The sequence below is a fragment of the Eptatretus burgeri genome, chromosome 16, assembly GCF_056783735.1.
Source record: "Eptatretus burgeri isolate ZD-2024b chromosome 16, Ebu_testis_v1, whole genome shotgun sequence".
Taxonomy (NCBI): Eukaryota; Metazoa; Chordata; class Myxini; order Myxiniformes; family Myxinidae; genus Eptatretus; species Eptatretus burgeri.
The window spans coordinates 2,516,434-2,531,979 of record NC_140976.1 but is presented as its reverse complement, the minus strand read 5'-3'; the positions used below and the strand labels follow the sequence as shown (position 1 = coordinate 2,531,979).

The window sequence follows — 15,546 nt, the reverse complement described above, 5'->3', positions numbered from 1 at the left end:
CCGAACACCGTTTGTTTAACAGAAATGTTTCTCGAACAGGACGTTACCGATCCCTCCATGTCTCTCCCTGGTTAGTCTCTGTTCCCCTTTAACAAGCCCCTCCCACATCCTGGAGGTGGTATTGCTGTGAACGTCAAGAACTCCCATGCTCATTGTCCATTGTCATCACTAACCCCTCCAAGCGCGTTAGAATACCTCTGGCTTCGTATACTTCTCCTCAACCATCTAATATTTGTCGGTGTGGTGTATTGTCCACCCAACGATGATGACCCTCTATACATCTCTATTTCCTCTAATACGGATCAACTCGTAATCACCGACCCCAACTTCGTTTCTCATCTGCAGCAATTTTAACTGTCACCTTGCCAACTGTCGGTGTTGATTCCTCAACGACCAGCCAGAGCATTGCAACAAAGATCTTCTGTGATCCTGTGGGTCTGACCCAATCTCTAAACTTCTCAACCCAGATTCCTCCTGCTGGTACATCCTCCCTCCTGGACCGAGTAATGACTAACTTTCCATCCAATCTCTCTTATTCCTCTTCTACTTCCAATGGTTGTCCTAATTACTTTTGCGTCATGGCCCATATCTGTCTGGCTATTGTATGGAGCAACCTCGACAACACAGGATATGGTTGTCCGCACAGGGAAACTGGCAGGGACTTCAATCTGCCCTCTCAGGACCACCATCTCCACAGCACCTGATAACGATTCCACATGTGAATACGTTCACAATCGTCCACTTTCTCTCATGCACCGGTTTATCCCATCCTGTCTCAGAATTTCCTATCCATCCTCTTCACCCTGGTACACTGAATCCCGTGGTAAAGAAAGGTAGATAAATTCTGTCCGGCCTTGACCCTGCTTCTGGGACAGGCCCAGATGGCATCAGTGCCCATGTTCACAAATCCTGCTCTGTCGTTCTTGCTTACCCTCTATCTACCCTATTCAGTCTGTCGTCCTTTGGCCGCCTCCCCTCTGCATTGTAATCAGCAAACATCACTCCTGTCCACAAGAAAGGTGCCAAAACAGGTTCTACCAACTAAAGACCAGTGAGCTTGCTTCCAATTACAAACAAGGTCATTGAATCGAGCATTGCTTCTGTCAAATCTTTCCTGTTTTCAAACCTGATCTCTGACCATAAATTTGGATTCCGTCCCAGTCAATAAACTCTGGACATGCTTCTGCTCTTCACTCAACTATGGTTGGAGACACTCAATTTGAGACATGAGATCAGGACTGCCTCTCTGGATATATCTCTAAGTTTTGATAGTCTGGCATCCTGCCTTATTCTCCAAACTATCTGCCTGTGGCATGCCAGGTCAACTCCGCACATGGCACAGCCTATTGATTTCATCCACTCTCGTAGCCAACATATGGCTCTCAACGGAGCCCTTTCATCTTCTCTCCCTGTCAAGGCTGGAGTGCCCCAAGGCAGTGCTCTGGGTCCAGTCCTATTCCTGATCTTCATCAATGATCTCTCTGACTCTCTGGAAAATCCCCTTTATCTCTATGCTGACGACTCCACCCTGTACTATGACATCCTCGATCCTTCGGACAAAAATTACAATCTGGTCGAACACTTGGAATATGTCTTTCAACCCTGACAAATCTCACACTCTCACCATCTCTCTCTGAAAGGACCACCTGGCAAACCCTCCCATCTACTTTCTGAACAATCCTCTGGAGGAAGTTCACTCACTCATACTCCAGGGTCTCACTCGCAGCTAAGATATTTCTTTGCCAAGCCACATTTCAACGTTGGCCTCCAAAGGCAGCCGCTGACTGGGCATCCTCCATCGTATAAAGTTCTTCCATGGCACACCTGAACTCCTATCCACCTACAACACCTTCATCCTCAGGCCTCACAACTTGCTCAGCTTGACACGCACCCAAATTTCTAGTTTTACCTTGCAAAGAATTTGCTTATGTATCCATGTTGTGACTTGTCCAACCTGTGCATCCTCCCCTACCCCTCATACCTTATTTGTCCAAGTCTCCATCTATTATGTATAATCTTTCAACCCAGCTGTTACATTTCCCCCTCCTCTTTCTGTTGTTCTTTGTTCTCTTGCGTCCTGATCCCTTCTGTGGTTCTTACTTTTTCACGAGCCTCGGCTTTGTAAAGTATTCCAAAAAAAAAACATCGCAAACTCAAGAAGGTTCCACTGGTCATGCTCCTACTTGCATTTTGAAAATGTTTTCCAGCGATTGTCCCATTGATGAGAAAAAATAATCTCTTCCAATAACCATTCATACAAACTTTCTAACTCTTCCTTGTTGCCTGAGGGATAAACAAATTGGTTTCTGAAATACAACTCGGTGAAGAATGGATTCACGCACGGACATCAGTGTAATGCATAAACATCTTTGTTTGGTTCCAGTCCGATGTCATCCCCGCGGAAGGACATGAGATGCCACCTGATCACTTGCCTATCCTGAAAGCACAGCCAGAAAGAAAGGGCCAAACGACAGTCTTGACATACCAACAGGAGTTGGGCGTTCTCATCTCGTGAACAGGTAAATGGTTATGCTTTGTTTAAATAAAACGTAAAAAATGTGGTGGGTTGTGATGAATGCTTGGAGTTAGGGGGTTAGGGTTACACTGTGTAACACTCAATAATGTTGTTAAAAACAGTGAAAAGCAATCGGAACAAAATGAGAGACGTGTACACTTTGGTAATCGTACGGATGGAGAGGCCTGAAGCGAGCGTGACACACACGTACACAAATGTACCTGCATCACACACAGGTACAAACAGGTCTTAGCCTGCATCACTGTCAGCTTGACAGGTTACTCACGCTTTCGCACTCACACAATGCACGGCCGCACTCACGTCCCCAGACCACGCGGACTCTTGACTTCCAGGTTCCGCCACTTTCCAAACTTCCAAACACATGAGCTTCCCCGGTGCCATCCGTTCGAACATGCATGATGGGCGAATGACAGTTTGTGAAGAATCTCACACACTTTCTCCCCTAACCACACCTAGCCTTCGCCCGACCGAAAACGTGCAGGCGTCACCACCCAGCGTGCCGCAACAAGTGATCACCGGTGCATAGCCACCGGCAATCACCCAAAGGAACCACACGAGCAGGATCCACAGACATAGAGTCAATGGAAGGGGAATAATGGGTCGTGGTTTTGGGAGCGACTCAACCATAAAACGTGCGGTGCTGTCGCAGGAACACATCCACAACACATGGAGGGTGGTACCAAGCATCCTGTGGGACAGACTGACCGATTAGCAGTCACGGTCAAAGAGTGATGACAGTGCGAGTCTGTTTCCAGTTTCAGAAATAAAAACATAAAAATAAATTTTAAAACTACTACCTCACCCCCCACTCCCCCTACCCGCATCCCACTTCACCTTGCCCTCACTACACAATTACCTCATGACCGATTATATGAATATTAATTATTTACAGAAAACAGAACAGTCACCGAGAAAAAAACCAAGCCAGCCACCACGTTCTCAAGATGTCAACCCCACCCCAATGCCACTCTACCACCTCAGTATGCCAATCCCCACTCTACCACCTCAGTATGCCTATCCCACTTTACCACCTCAGTATGCCAATCCCCCCTCCAGCACCTCAGTATGCCAATCCCCCCTCCACCACCTCAGCATGCCAATCCCCCCTCCACCACCTCAGTAAGCCAATCCCACCTCCACCACCTCAGCATGCCAATCCACCCTCCACCACCTCAATATGCCTATCCCACCCCCCTCCACCACCTCAGCATGCCAATCCCCCCTTTACCACCTCAGTATGCCTATCCCACTTTACCACCTCAGTATGCCAATCCCACCTTTACCACCTCAGTATGCCAATCCCCCCTCACCACCTCAGTATGCCAATCCCCCCTCCACCACCTCAGTATGCCAATCCCACCTCCACCACCTCAGTATGCCAATCCCCCCTCCACCACCTCAGTATGCCAATCCCACCTCCACCACCTCAGCATGCCAATCCACCCTCCACCACCTCAGTATGCCTATCCCACTTTACCACCTCAGTATGCCAATCCCACCCCCCCCCACCCCCCCACCATGCCAATCCCCCCTTTACCACCTCAGTATGCCTATCCCACTTTACCACCGCAGTATGCCAATCCCACCTTTACCACCTCAGTATGCCAATCCCACCTCCACCACCTCAGCATGCCAATCCACCCTCCACCACCTCAGTATGCCTATCCCACTTTACCACCTCAGTATGCCAATCCCCCCTCCACCACCTCAGTATGCCAATCCCCCCTCCACCACCTCACTATGCCAATCCCACCTCCACCACCTCAGCATGCCAATCCCACCTCCACCACCTCAGCATGCCAATCCACCCTCCACCACCTCAGAATGCCTATCCGACTTTACCACCTCAGTATGTCAATTCCCCCTGCACCACCTCAGTATGCCAATCCCACCCCCCTCCTCCACCTCAGCATGCCAATCCCCCCTTTACCACCTCAGTATGCCTATCCCCCCTTTACCACCTCAGTATGCCTATCCCACTTTACCACCTCAGTATGCCAATCCCACCTCCACCACCTCAGCATGCCAATCCACCCTCCACCACCTCAGTATGCCTATCCCACTTTACCACCTCAGCATGCCAATCCCACCTCCACCATCTCAGCATGCCAATCCACTCTCCACCACCTCAGTATGCCTATCCCACTTTACCACCTCAGTATGCCTATCCCACTTTACCACCTCAGTATGCCTATCCCACTTTACCACCGCAGTATGCCAATCCCACCTTTACCACCTCAGTATGCCAATCCCACCTCCACCACCTCAGCATGCCAATCCACCCTCCACCACCTCAGTATGCCTATCCCACTTTACCACCTCAGTATGCCAATCCCCCTCCACCACCTCAGTATGCCAATCCCCCCTCCACCACCTCAGTATGCCAATCCCACCTCCACCACCTCAGTATGCCAATCCCACCTCCACCACCTCAGCATGCCAATCCACCCTCCACCACCTCAGTATGCCTATCCCACTTTACCACCTCAGTATGCCAATTCCCCCTCCACCACCTCAGTATGCCAATCCCACCCCTCCACCACCTCAGCATGCCAATCCCCCTTTACCACCTCAGTATGCCTATCCCCCCTTTACCACCTCAGTATGCCTATCCCACTTTACCACCTCAGTATGCCAATCCCACCTCCACCACCTCAGCATGCCAATCCACCCACCACCACCTCAGTATGCCTATCCCACTTTACCACCTCAGCATGCCAATCCCACCTCCACCACCTCAGCATGCCAATCCACCCTCCACCACCTCAGTATGCCTATCCCACTTTACCACCTCAGTATGCCTATCCCACTTTACCACCTCAGTATGCCTATCCCACTTTACCACCGCAGTATGCCAATCCCACCTTTACCACCTCAGTATGCCAATCCCCCCTCACCACCTCAGTATGCCAATCCCCCCTTTACCACCTCAGTATGCCTATCCCACTTTACCACCTCAGCATGCCAATCCCCCCTCCACCACCTCAGCATGCCAATCCCCCTCCACCACCTCAGCATGCCAATCCTCCCTCTACCACCTCAGCATGCCAATCCTCACTCCACCACCTCAGCATGCCAATCCCCCCTCACCACCTCAGTATGCCAATCCCCCTTTACCACCTCAGCATGCCAATCCCCCTCCACCACCTCAGCATGCCAATCCCCACTCCACCACCTCAGCATGCCAATCCCCCCTCCACCACTTCAGCATGCCAATCCCCCCTCTACCACCTCTGCATGCCAATCCCTTCTCTGCCACCTCAGTATGCCTATCCCCCCTCCACCACCTCAGTATGCCAATCCTCCCGCTATCCCGTTCAGCCTGCCAACCTCTCCTACACCCCACTCTACCCTCCTTGCAACCCCATCAATATGCTGGTACCCTCCCCGCACCTCAGCTGAATCTCCTCCACCCCTCAGTCAACCGACCCCTCCCCTACCACTCCCCTCAGCATTTTGAATCACCACCCCCAACCACTCTCCTCAGCGTGCAGACTCCTCCCTACCACCACTACCCAGCACACAAACCCCTCCACTCCATCCAGCACCACAACCGCCTCCCCACTCCACTCCATTCAGCACCCCAACCGCCCCCTCCCCCTCCACTCCATCCAGCACCCCAACCGCCCCCTCCCCCTCCACTCCATCCAGCACCCCAACCGCCCCCTCCCCCACTCCACTCCATCCAGCACCCCAACCGCCCCCCCCACTCCACTCCACTCCATTCAGCACCCCAACCGTCCCCCCCACTCCACTCCATCCAGCACCCCAACCGCCCCCCCTCCCCACTCCACTCCACTCCACTCCATCCAGCACACCGACCCCTCGACCTTCTGAACACCCCACAAACTCCACCAACAAACACAACTCTCCACACTGTACATATTATAAACCGCACTCATAAGTACCGGGTTGTACGAAAGCCCCACAACAGTTTGCTATGTTCGTTTCACTGTTTGTTCCATTCACAAAGAGTGAAAGATATTTCAGCACCACTTACTCACCGACTCGTATTACACTCACCTTGACCGGTCAATCGGTCATTCATGGGGTTATTCACTCATTCACCATGTCATTTCCTCAAAGAAACACTCTCGCTTCGGTTCACACAGACACTCTCCACTCACCCCGTCAAGATCGATAACAACGGGACGACGTCAGCGCGCACCGCCATGACGTCACGCGTTTCCCGACGTCATTGTTGTTGTTTTATTATGTGTTTACATCGGTATCCGGATGGCCTATTGTTATTCTTGCCTTATGTTGTTATTATTAGCCCATTGTTGTTGTTTTATTATGTGTTTACATCGGTATCCGGATGGCCTATTGTTATTCTTGCCTTATGTTGTTATTATTAGCCCATTGTTGTTGTTTTATTATGTGTTTACATCGGTATCCGGATGGCCTATTGTTATTCTTGCGTTATGTTGTTATTCTTAGCCGATTGTTGTTGGCCAAATGAAAGGTTCCGAGATATATGTAAATGGCCAGAAGTTCGCGCTCACGGCCATGGTTTGTTCGCGTTGACCATTGAAACACTCCGCTGTTGAAAATGTCAGAGCAGCCGAAGAAAATATTGAAAGAAAGCAAGATATATTCAGAGCAATTAACTGGCGTTGTAAAAGCGAGGTACGAGTTTAATCTCAAACCTGTTGAGTGTTCTGGACAACTTAACTGAAAATACCCGGACACGGAATGTACTCGTGACCAATCAAAAGCGTCGCCGCCGTGAGATCGAGGTCACGTGACCGACGCCATTTTGGTTAGCACCACGTTTCTTACTCACAACGCGCATCCAGTTACTCGTTTTGAACGCATCCCAGACTGAAAATGCCAAACGAATGTTAAAATACCATTTCGTGCAGCAATAAACGGGCTCCTAATCGGTTACGGGAGGGTTGTGGAGACACGTTTCACAGGGAATAGTGTAAATTGATGAAAAGGAATAGTGTGGTTTTTACTCTGAAATATCGCAGCTTCTCATGATTGGTGTTGTTGAGTGGATTTATTCATGTTATCACACGAACCCTGTTGTTGAGTGGATTTATTTATTTATTTATTTTACGTCAGAAATTGGTTTGTAACAGTTTTTATGTAGTATCTCCCCTCTACCAATTGTGTGACCACATGGCAAAGCTGAAAAGTATACATTTGTGCATTTCGAGACACGAGCATCAAATTTGTCTCGGAGATAAACCAATGTATTGTGAGCAGATCTGGTTTTTGAGGCATTGTGGATTGTGCCCCCTCCCCCCACGGCCGTGGCGGCCATTTTGAAAAATGGCCACAGGACTATGGAGTTGCTTTGTGGAATTGATCAAGTAAGAGGAAGTGCACCTGGCCTAAGTGGGATTAATTCAACACTGAATGGATAAAGAAGACTATTGCTGAGAACACAACCCCCCCCCCAACACTCACACTCACACTCACACTCACACTCACATACACTCACAAGGGCGTGCATGAAAGTGGTCTTTTTACCTCCGCCACCGAAGGTGAAGGAGGTTATGTTTTCACCCTTCTCTCTCTCTCTCTCTGTTTGTGTGCAGGATATCTCAAAAAAGTTGTGGACGGATCCGGATGAAACTTGGTGGACAGGTTCGGTGTGTGACGAGGATGAACTGATTAGATTTTGGTGAAGATCCCGATCCGGATCCGACGACTTGAATTTTTCAAGAGATTCTTCACCGTTGCGAGATATAGCGAAACTAATATAAAGCACAATATCTCAAAAAGTTGTGGACGTATTTAGATGGAACTTGGTGGACGGGTTTGGTGTGTGACCACGTCAAATTATTTTGATTTTGGTGAAGATCCGAATCCAGATCTGGATTTGGAGACATTTAATTTTTAATGTGATCCTTCACCATTGAGCGATAGGCCCAAAAACGATACATAGAATGATATTTCAAAAATTTATTGGGCCCGATATGTTCTCGTGGATCAGGCATTACGTGGCAGAGGTATACGCTCTACTGAGTGCCCTTCTAGTTTCAATTGCATCACTTCACCCATTCCTTCTTGCATTTGCAGGACACCAGCTCTTGGCAGGTCCTTACTCCCAAGGGTGGAGTCATCGTCCAGAGTAGCTCATCCAATCCGTCATCAGTGTTGGTGAAGCTCTGGCCTTGGTAGCAGTGTCTGTCCCCACACATGACATCCCTGGTAGGTTGCCGTCTTCTCATGCTGCTCGAGAGCTGCCCTTGTTGGTGGAATCAATTGCACATTGTTCTCCTTTGCAAACAGATTCTTCCGAGCTTTATCTATGTCAGTGCTGGTGCTTGTTCGGTCGGACAAGAGGATGACCAACCTTTTGATGCAGTGCAGGACGTCTTCTGGTATCGTGCTTAGTGCTGAGGATCTGCTAGTGGTGCATCTCTTAATTCCAAGAGCACAGCCCAGATATCCCAGACAGCCTTCTTACCATACCCAAGCAAAGCTGGACCTGGTGTCACACCCTGTCAAAGCATGAAACTTCGGCAATGCCCGGTCCCTCTCTGGTCCAAGCCCAGATGCCACTTGGTGAGATGCCAAATACTGAAAGCTCTTTTGAGTTCCAAATGCGAGCCACAGTTCATTTCCTCATTGCAGCCCCTGTGCCACAGACATGGCCATGGCCATATGTCAGCTGCCCAGATCATTATGTTGTGGTGGCCATGCTGTGCAGCGCATGTGACGATATGTGACTGTCGGCTTCCTCGTGACTGCGGAGGATGAGTGATGCCCAAACGACTTGTTTAGAACTCCCTCTCCATCAGTGATGACAAGCTTTTTGTCATCCTCATCAAACCACATGAGGGCAGCTTCTCAAAGGAACATGAACTTTGCTTCATCCACAAGGGCTCAAAGAGATGGAATCTGGAATCTCCATTTGAATGCATTCAACCAAATGCTTCCCTTCTTCCAAAGACATGATCATACCAATTATGCTTGGTGGGGAACTGTTTACACTGCAGAGATGAACCAGCTTCCACAGGAAGTCCAAACTGAGTATGAGCAAGGCAACTTTGTTGTGAAGAGATCAAATCAAAAATTTAACCAAGTGGATCCTGATCATAGTCAAGAATGGCTTTAATGGTATTGGGAAAAAAGGAGTCGGTATTATCGGTATCACTAAAAACACTGAAGCACTCAGCAGATGGGCACTCTCCGAAAACTTGCGTTCACACATTGCTACAGATACACGAGCTATGTACCACATGTGCCTGGATGATCAACTTACACACAAAGAGACAACCAAGAGTGGAATGCAGCGTGATAATCATGATGAAGCTGCTTTAACTGCAGCACTGGCGCGGTTCAATGTCTGCACTGTAGAACCCCAGCCAACTTTGTTGAATATTGCAACAAAAGATATGGCAACAGAAGATATTAAAAACTCACTCTTGAATGCTAAACACCTTGGTCAAAAACAGCTGGAAGCATTTATAGAAGAAAGGCTTATGCCCTCACAAGAACACCAACGGAAGATCAAGTTTCAAGAGCCCCTGCCTAAAAACAAGGCACGAACATTCTCAGATCTTTACAATGTCTCCAGGAAAGGTGCAGGGAAAGAACAAATACTGAAGGCAGATAGGAATATACTAGAGCGGCTTGTGACGTCATATGAAGCAGGAAGACAAGTAGATTTACCAAAAATCTTAAAACATGAACTGATGCCAGTCCCCCTTTCTCTGGCAGAAACTAATGGATCTCTTCGAGTTGGAGACAAGTCCTTGCTGGTGGGAGTATTAACATCACAAACAACCTGTCCAGCAAACATCAGACAAACAGGATCTTCTTGTTGAATCATTGATGGACCAGCTCTTGTCCAGTCACTTGGTTAAACCTACAGGAGCAAAAACATTTGGTGATCTAGCTGATGCATGTATTCAAGCTGTTTTGCGAGCAGGTCAAAATTTTGATCGAATAGATGTCATATTCGATCGACACTATGATGTGTCAATCAAATCTGCGACACGGGAAAGGCGGAATCAATTAGCTCAACCAACACATAAAAAACTTGAAGACCGAACTGTGCCTTTGCCCATCAACTGGAAAAACTTTCTGGCACTCCCACAAAACAAAGCTGATCTTGCCAGGTTTCTTTCCCAGCAACTGATTGAAAAGGTGCCACAAGAAAAAATCATGGTAGTTGCTGGAGGATTTGATGATGAATATGAGGTCCAGTGTACAAATCCATCAATAGATGTTTCTAGTCTCAAAGCGAAACATGAAGAAGCTGATACACATCTCATACTTCATTACCTTCATAGTGAATCACAGGATGTAGTTGTGTCAGCACGGGGCACAGATATACTTGTGCTACCGTTGGCACATTTCAATACAATGCCATGCACCAACCTCTGGATGAAATGTGGAACAGCACTGAAACCAAAATACATTCCAAATACATGAGATCATCAATGACTTACCTGATGTATCGTCTGCATTGGAATCACTGCTTGCCTTTCATGCCCTAACAGGCTGTGATTCAGTTTCCTACATAGCTGGGCACAGTAAGAATACTGCATAGAAGATCGTCCAGCAACACCATCAACTGCTGAAAGATCTGGGAAGAGGTGAACTTAATCAAGAAACAATAACAGCTGCAGATAAATTTCTGTGCAGAATATATGGTCAAGAGGAGGTGGATAGTGTTGATAAGGTAAGAGTCGTATACTTCACTCATTCGCGTTCATTGTCCTCTCTTCCTCCAACAAGTGATGCCCTCCGCTACCATATCCAGCGATCACATTACCAAGCAATGGTGTGGTTGGAAACATGCTGTGCATATCCTAACTTACCTGAACCTACTGCATTAGGGTAGAAACTAGTTGATGGAAAACTTACTCCAGAGCTGATGTCCCTCCCAGCAGTGCCAGAGAGTTGCATTGAAGTAATTGCATGTTCTTGTAAAACAAGGTGTAGTACAGATCGATGCAAGTGCCGTAAGTCAAGCCACTTATGTACTGGAGCATGCAAGTGTCATTTGCTACCAGAATCATGTCTGAATGTTGGTGAATCATAGACTAGTGATGATAAGATGTTACAATTATATTTGCTGCCACAAGTTAAATTCAACAATGAGTTACCCTGAACATTCTGCTTTATTTTCTCTCTGCAATATTCATATCAATCTGCAGTCGTCATATTGAACTTCACTGAACATGATGAATGTTTTACTAAAACACAATCAGTTATATATATATATATCATATTCAGTTTCTTGCTCAATAAATATATGGTCATTTTCATATCGACACAAATGTGATTTCAATTAAAAAAAAATGATCTTTATAATTATGTCAAATAAAACACTATAAATCTGCAGTTCCAACATGTGTCACAGTCAGTAATCATCAAAAGTACTGCAAGTTCTGTAAGTTGCAGAGCACATTGGGTGTTAATGAAATGTTGTTTTACCGCTGCAAAATATGATGTTTTAGTGTAAAATATATCAATGAAATACAAATGCTGCAGTACTGCAGTACACGTGAAAAATCATTTTCTGGCAAAAAATACGTGTTTTGAGGTATCGATTAGAGTTGCAATTTTGAAGCCTTAATACTCAAAATTATGCTTGGTAACAAGCAAATTTAGATTCAGCACACTTTAATCATGTTAAAACAGCTTGTTAACAACTTTCAACAAAAAATGCTCTAAGGTGATCATTTTCTGGATTTTCTGTCTTGTCTACAATACCTAAATAGGACAACAGCCCCTCCCCCCAAATATTACACAGGAAAATAAAATTATCCCCATGTTTACTTTCTTATTGCGCTACGCACACCGTCGCATCAACCAAGTTCACCTCTTTTCGCCTCATCGCTTTTGGACCTCTGGCTACGCCCTTGACCAGTCGTTATCGATGATAGGCGAAAGCCCATTCGACAAATGAAAGGCGGAAAGGAACCCAGGGTACATTCCTGAAAAGCGAAGTAAAGTGGAAGATTCTGTGCGAAAGAAATTAGAACTAGTTGCTGGACCAAGCACTGCGGAGAAAACACAAAACACAGCGTCAAAATGTGATGAAAACTGCATGCCAGAGGTGATCAAAAGCCTGAAAGAAAAATACGTTGTTTCGAGCCGTTCAGAGCAAATACGTATACTGACAATATTTGCTCGGAATATGAGCATCAGAGGGATGATGAGTGAATTCAGTTGCTCCCAAAGAATGGCTGTGCAAGCCAAAAATTTAGAGAAAGAAAATGGTATGCTATCGTCTCCAAATCCCAAACAGGGTAAAATATTACCTGACGAAGTGAAATCTACCATAACCGAATTTTACCGAAGTGATGAAGTCAGCCGAATAATGCTGGGAAGAAAGGACTGTGTGGTGGTCAGGAATAAACATGGAAAAGACAAAATTCAAAAGCACCTGGTACTAAACAATCTCAAGGAACTGTTTCAGAGATTCAAAGAGAAGAACCCTGGCTTTAAAGTTGGATTCGTGAAGTTCGCCATGCTCCGTCCCTCGGAGTGTGTCCTGGCCGGTTCAGGCGGAATACACAGTTTATGTGTATGTACGATACATAAAAATGTGAAACTCATGATGTTTGGTTCCAAAATGCCACAGATAGCCGAAATTCCTAGCTATCATCATGTGAGAGCACGCATTGTTTGTAACCCAGCACAACCGGCATGTTATTTCAGATTTGTGAAAGTTGCCCATCAATTTAAGACTTCAAAACCACGGTACTGAGTGCTTATAAACTCGAGGATATTGATGAAATTCAGTTTAAACGGTGGACATCCATCGACATATCTGAACTGAGCTCCATGGTCCTACCTTTGGAAGAATTCATTAATCAATTCTGTGAACGCACGGTGAAATTAGTGAGACACGACTTCATTTCCAAGGCCCAATCTCAGTTTCTGAAAAATAAGAAAGACGAAATCGGTGAAGGAGAATTTGTCATTATTGGAGACTTCTCAGAGAACTATTCGTTTGTCGTACAGGATGCGGCCCAAGGATTCCATTGGAACTGCTCTCAAGGGACAATTCACCCCTGGGTTTACTCTTTCAAATCGGACGATGGCAAATTAAACCATGATTCGTTCACGATTATGTCAGAATGCAATACTCACAACGTTGTCTCAGTCCACCTCTTCCAAAGAATGCTCAATGAAACTTGAAATCTAGCTTTGGAAATGTAAAGAAACTTTACTATTTCTCAGACCGTTGTGCTGGCCAATGTAAGAATTGCAAAGCCTTCATAAACCTATGTCGTCACAAATCAGAGTATGGTATTGATGCAGAATGGCATTTTTTTGCCACACGTCATGGCAAGGGCCCTTCAGATGGCGTGGGTGGTCCAGTCAAACGAGAAGCAACACGTGAGAGCCTGCATAGACCTTATGACAGTCAAATGATTTCTCCAAAAGATCTTTTCACCTTTGCTGAAAATGGTTTGAATGAAATGAAGTTCGGTTATGGGACCCAAGAGGCGTATGACGAGGAAGAAAGATATCTGGAAGAAAGGTTAAAAACGGCCAAAACCATAGCTGGAACTCAAAAACTTCATGCTTTCATCGCTCTTTCTAAAACTGCTCTTGAAGTACGCGAATTCAGCCTTAACGAGGAACACCGTATCGAGTCAGCTATTTCAAAATCTACACCAACTTTTAACGAGAAACTCTCAGGTTATGTCACAGTGCACTATGATGGAAAATGGTGGCTTGCCTACATCATGGAAGCCTTTCAGGATACTCATGAAGTGAAAGTGAATTTTCTTCATCCAAACGGACCCACAAATAGTTTATTTTGTCCTGACATTGAAGATCACTGCATTTTAGACATTTCTGATTTTCTTCTTTCCGTAGAACCAAAAACTGCTACAGGTAGAACCTACACAATCAGTCAAAAAGAAACATAGCTGTCAAATAAAACATTGGTTGGCAAAGAATCTTGACTATAATATGCTGGGAAAAACTCTGACTCATACTAGTATCGCTTCCAGTTCCTGCGTGTGCATGTGGAAAATTTATGTACAATATACTGATATAGTGTATTGGATCTTGTGTTCAAATATTGTGCTATAACTTGTGGCGTATTGTGTGTCCAGCACCCGAGTCCCCGAACAATAAAACCATCATCACACTTGAACAGATTGACATCCCATTTTCATTTATGCTGAGGTGTTGGAGTTTATGAAGGGGTATTCTCACACAAAAAAATTGGGACCATCGGTTTGGCTGGGGAGTGGGGGCCCAAGGCCAAAGGCGCCCCAAACTATAACTTTTTGAATTACTGTTTCGGAGTGATTTTACTTTAAGCAATTCGAAAGATCTCGCTTTTACGAGCATTTTGATACCAACATCAGCCAAATCGGACCACTATAACCTGTGATATGGCCACTGGAAGATTGTGGGGCAGCCAGGGCGCCCAAATTTGGGGGGGGGCGCTAAAATGGGCCCCGATGGGCCCACAGGTCGAAAAGTTGTTATTTTGAGTTTTTTCACCCAAGTGAATAAATGACCAACATATGGGGAGAAAATGAGGTATTCGTGTCGGGAGGGTGTGTACACTTCACATGGAATGCCCCATATGGCCTTTATTTTTACTCGCACATGCATATATTTTCACAATTTGGTTGTATCGGCGCTGTTCCATACCTGCACATAACCGCAGTGTGGTAATCTTCATCCTGATGAAGCTGCACTTCTATGGAAGAAAAGGAGAATGGCCGAACAAAATGGCGAATAGGAATCCCAACGACGTAACCCAGGATGCTCATAAAACCCCATCGAGAGCAAGGTGGTTGAGGATAATTAAATGAGGCCATTAATTATCTTCATAAGGGATGTTTTAATTAACTCAAACACCCAATTTTCACAAATGCACTCCCTTAGAGTTCCCTTAGTATGCATTGCAAAGTTTGTTTGCTCGGTTTCATGGTTTTGGAGTTATGGAGGAGACACACACTGACTGACACACACACACACACACACACACACACACACACACACACACACACACACACACACACACACACACACACACACACACACACACACAGACATTTATT

The 15,546-nt window shown here is 46.2% G+C and overlaps 1 protein-coding gene across 11 annotated transcripts in view; it reads right to left on the bottom strand.

Annotated features, from left to right (window-relative positions):
* Positions 1-6,749, bottom strand: part of LOC147010332 (rho GTPase-activating protein 32-like) — a 65,096-nt gene extending 58,347 nt beyond the window's left edge. For 2 of the 11 annotated variants that reach the window (XM_085858991.1, XM_085858994.1), the window contains exon 1: positions 6,664-6,749. Coding sequence is in view for 7 of the 11 variants with exons in the window: in XM_085858984.1 (XP_085715110.1) it covers positions 2,816-2,933 (118 nt within the window). In the remaining 4 variants the exon portion in view is untranslated. Of the gene's footprint in view, positions 1-2,346; positions 2,385-2,815; positions 3,557-6,559 lie in introns of those variants that run through there. The other 9 variants (XM_085858986.1, XM_085858988.1, XM_085858984.1 and 6 more) reach the window with 7 other exon arrangements.
* Between the last annotated feature and the right edge of the window lie 8,797 nt (positions 6,750-15,546).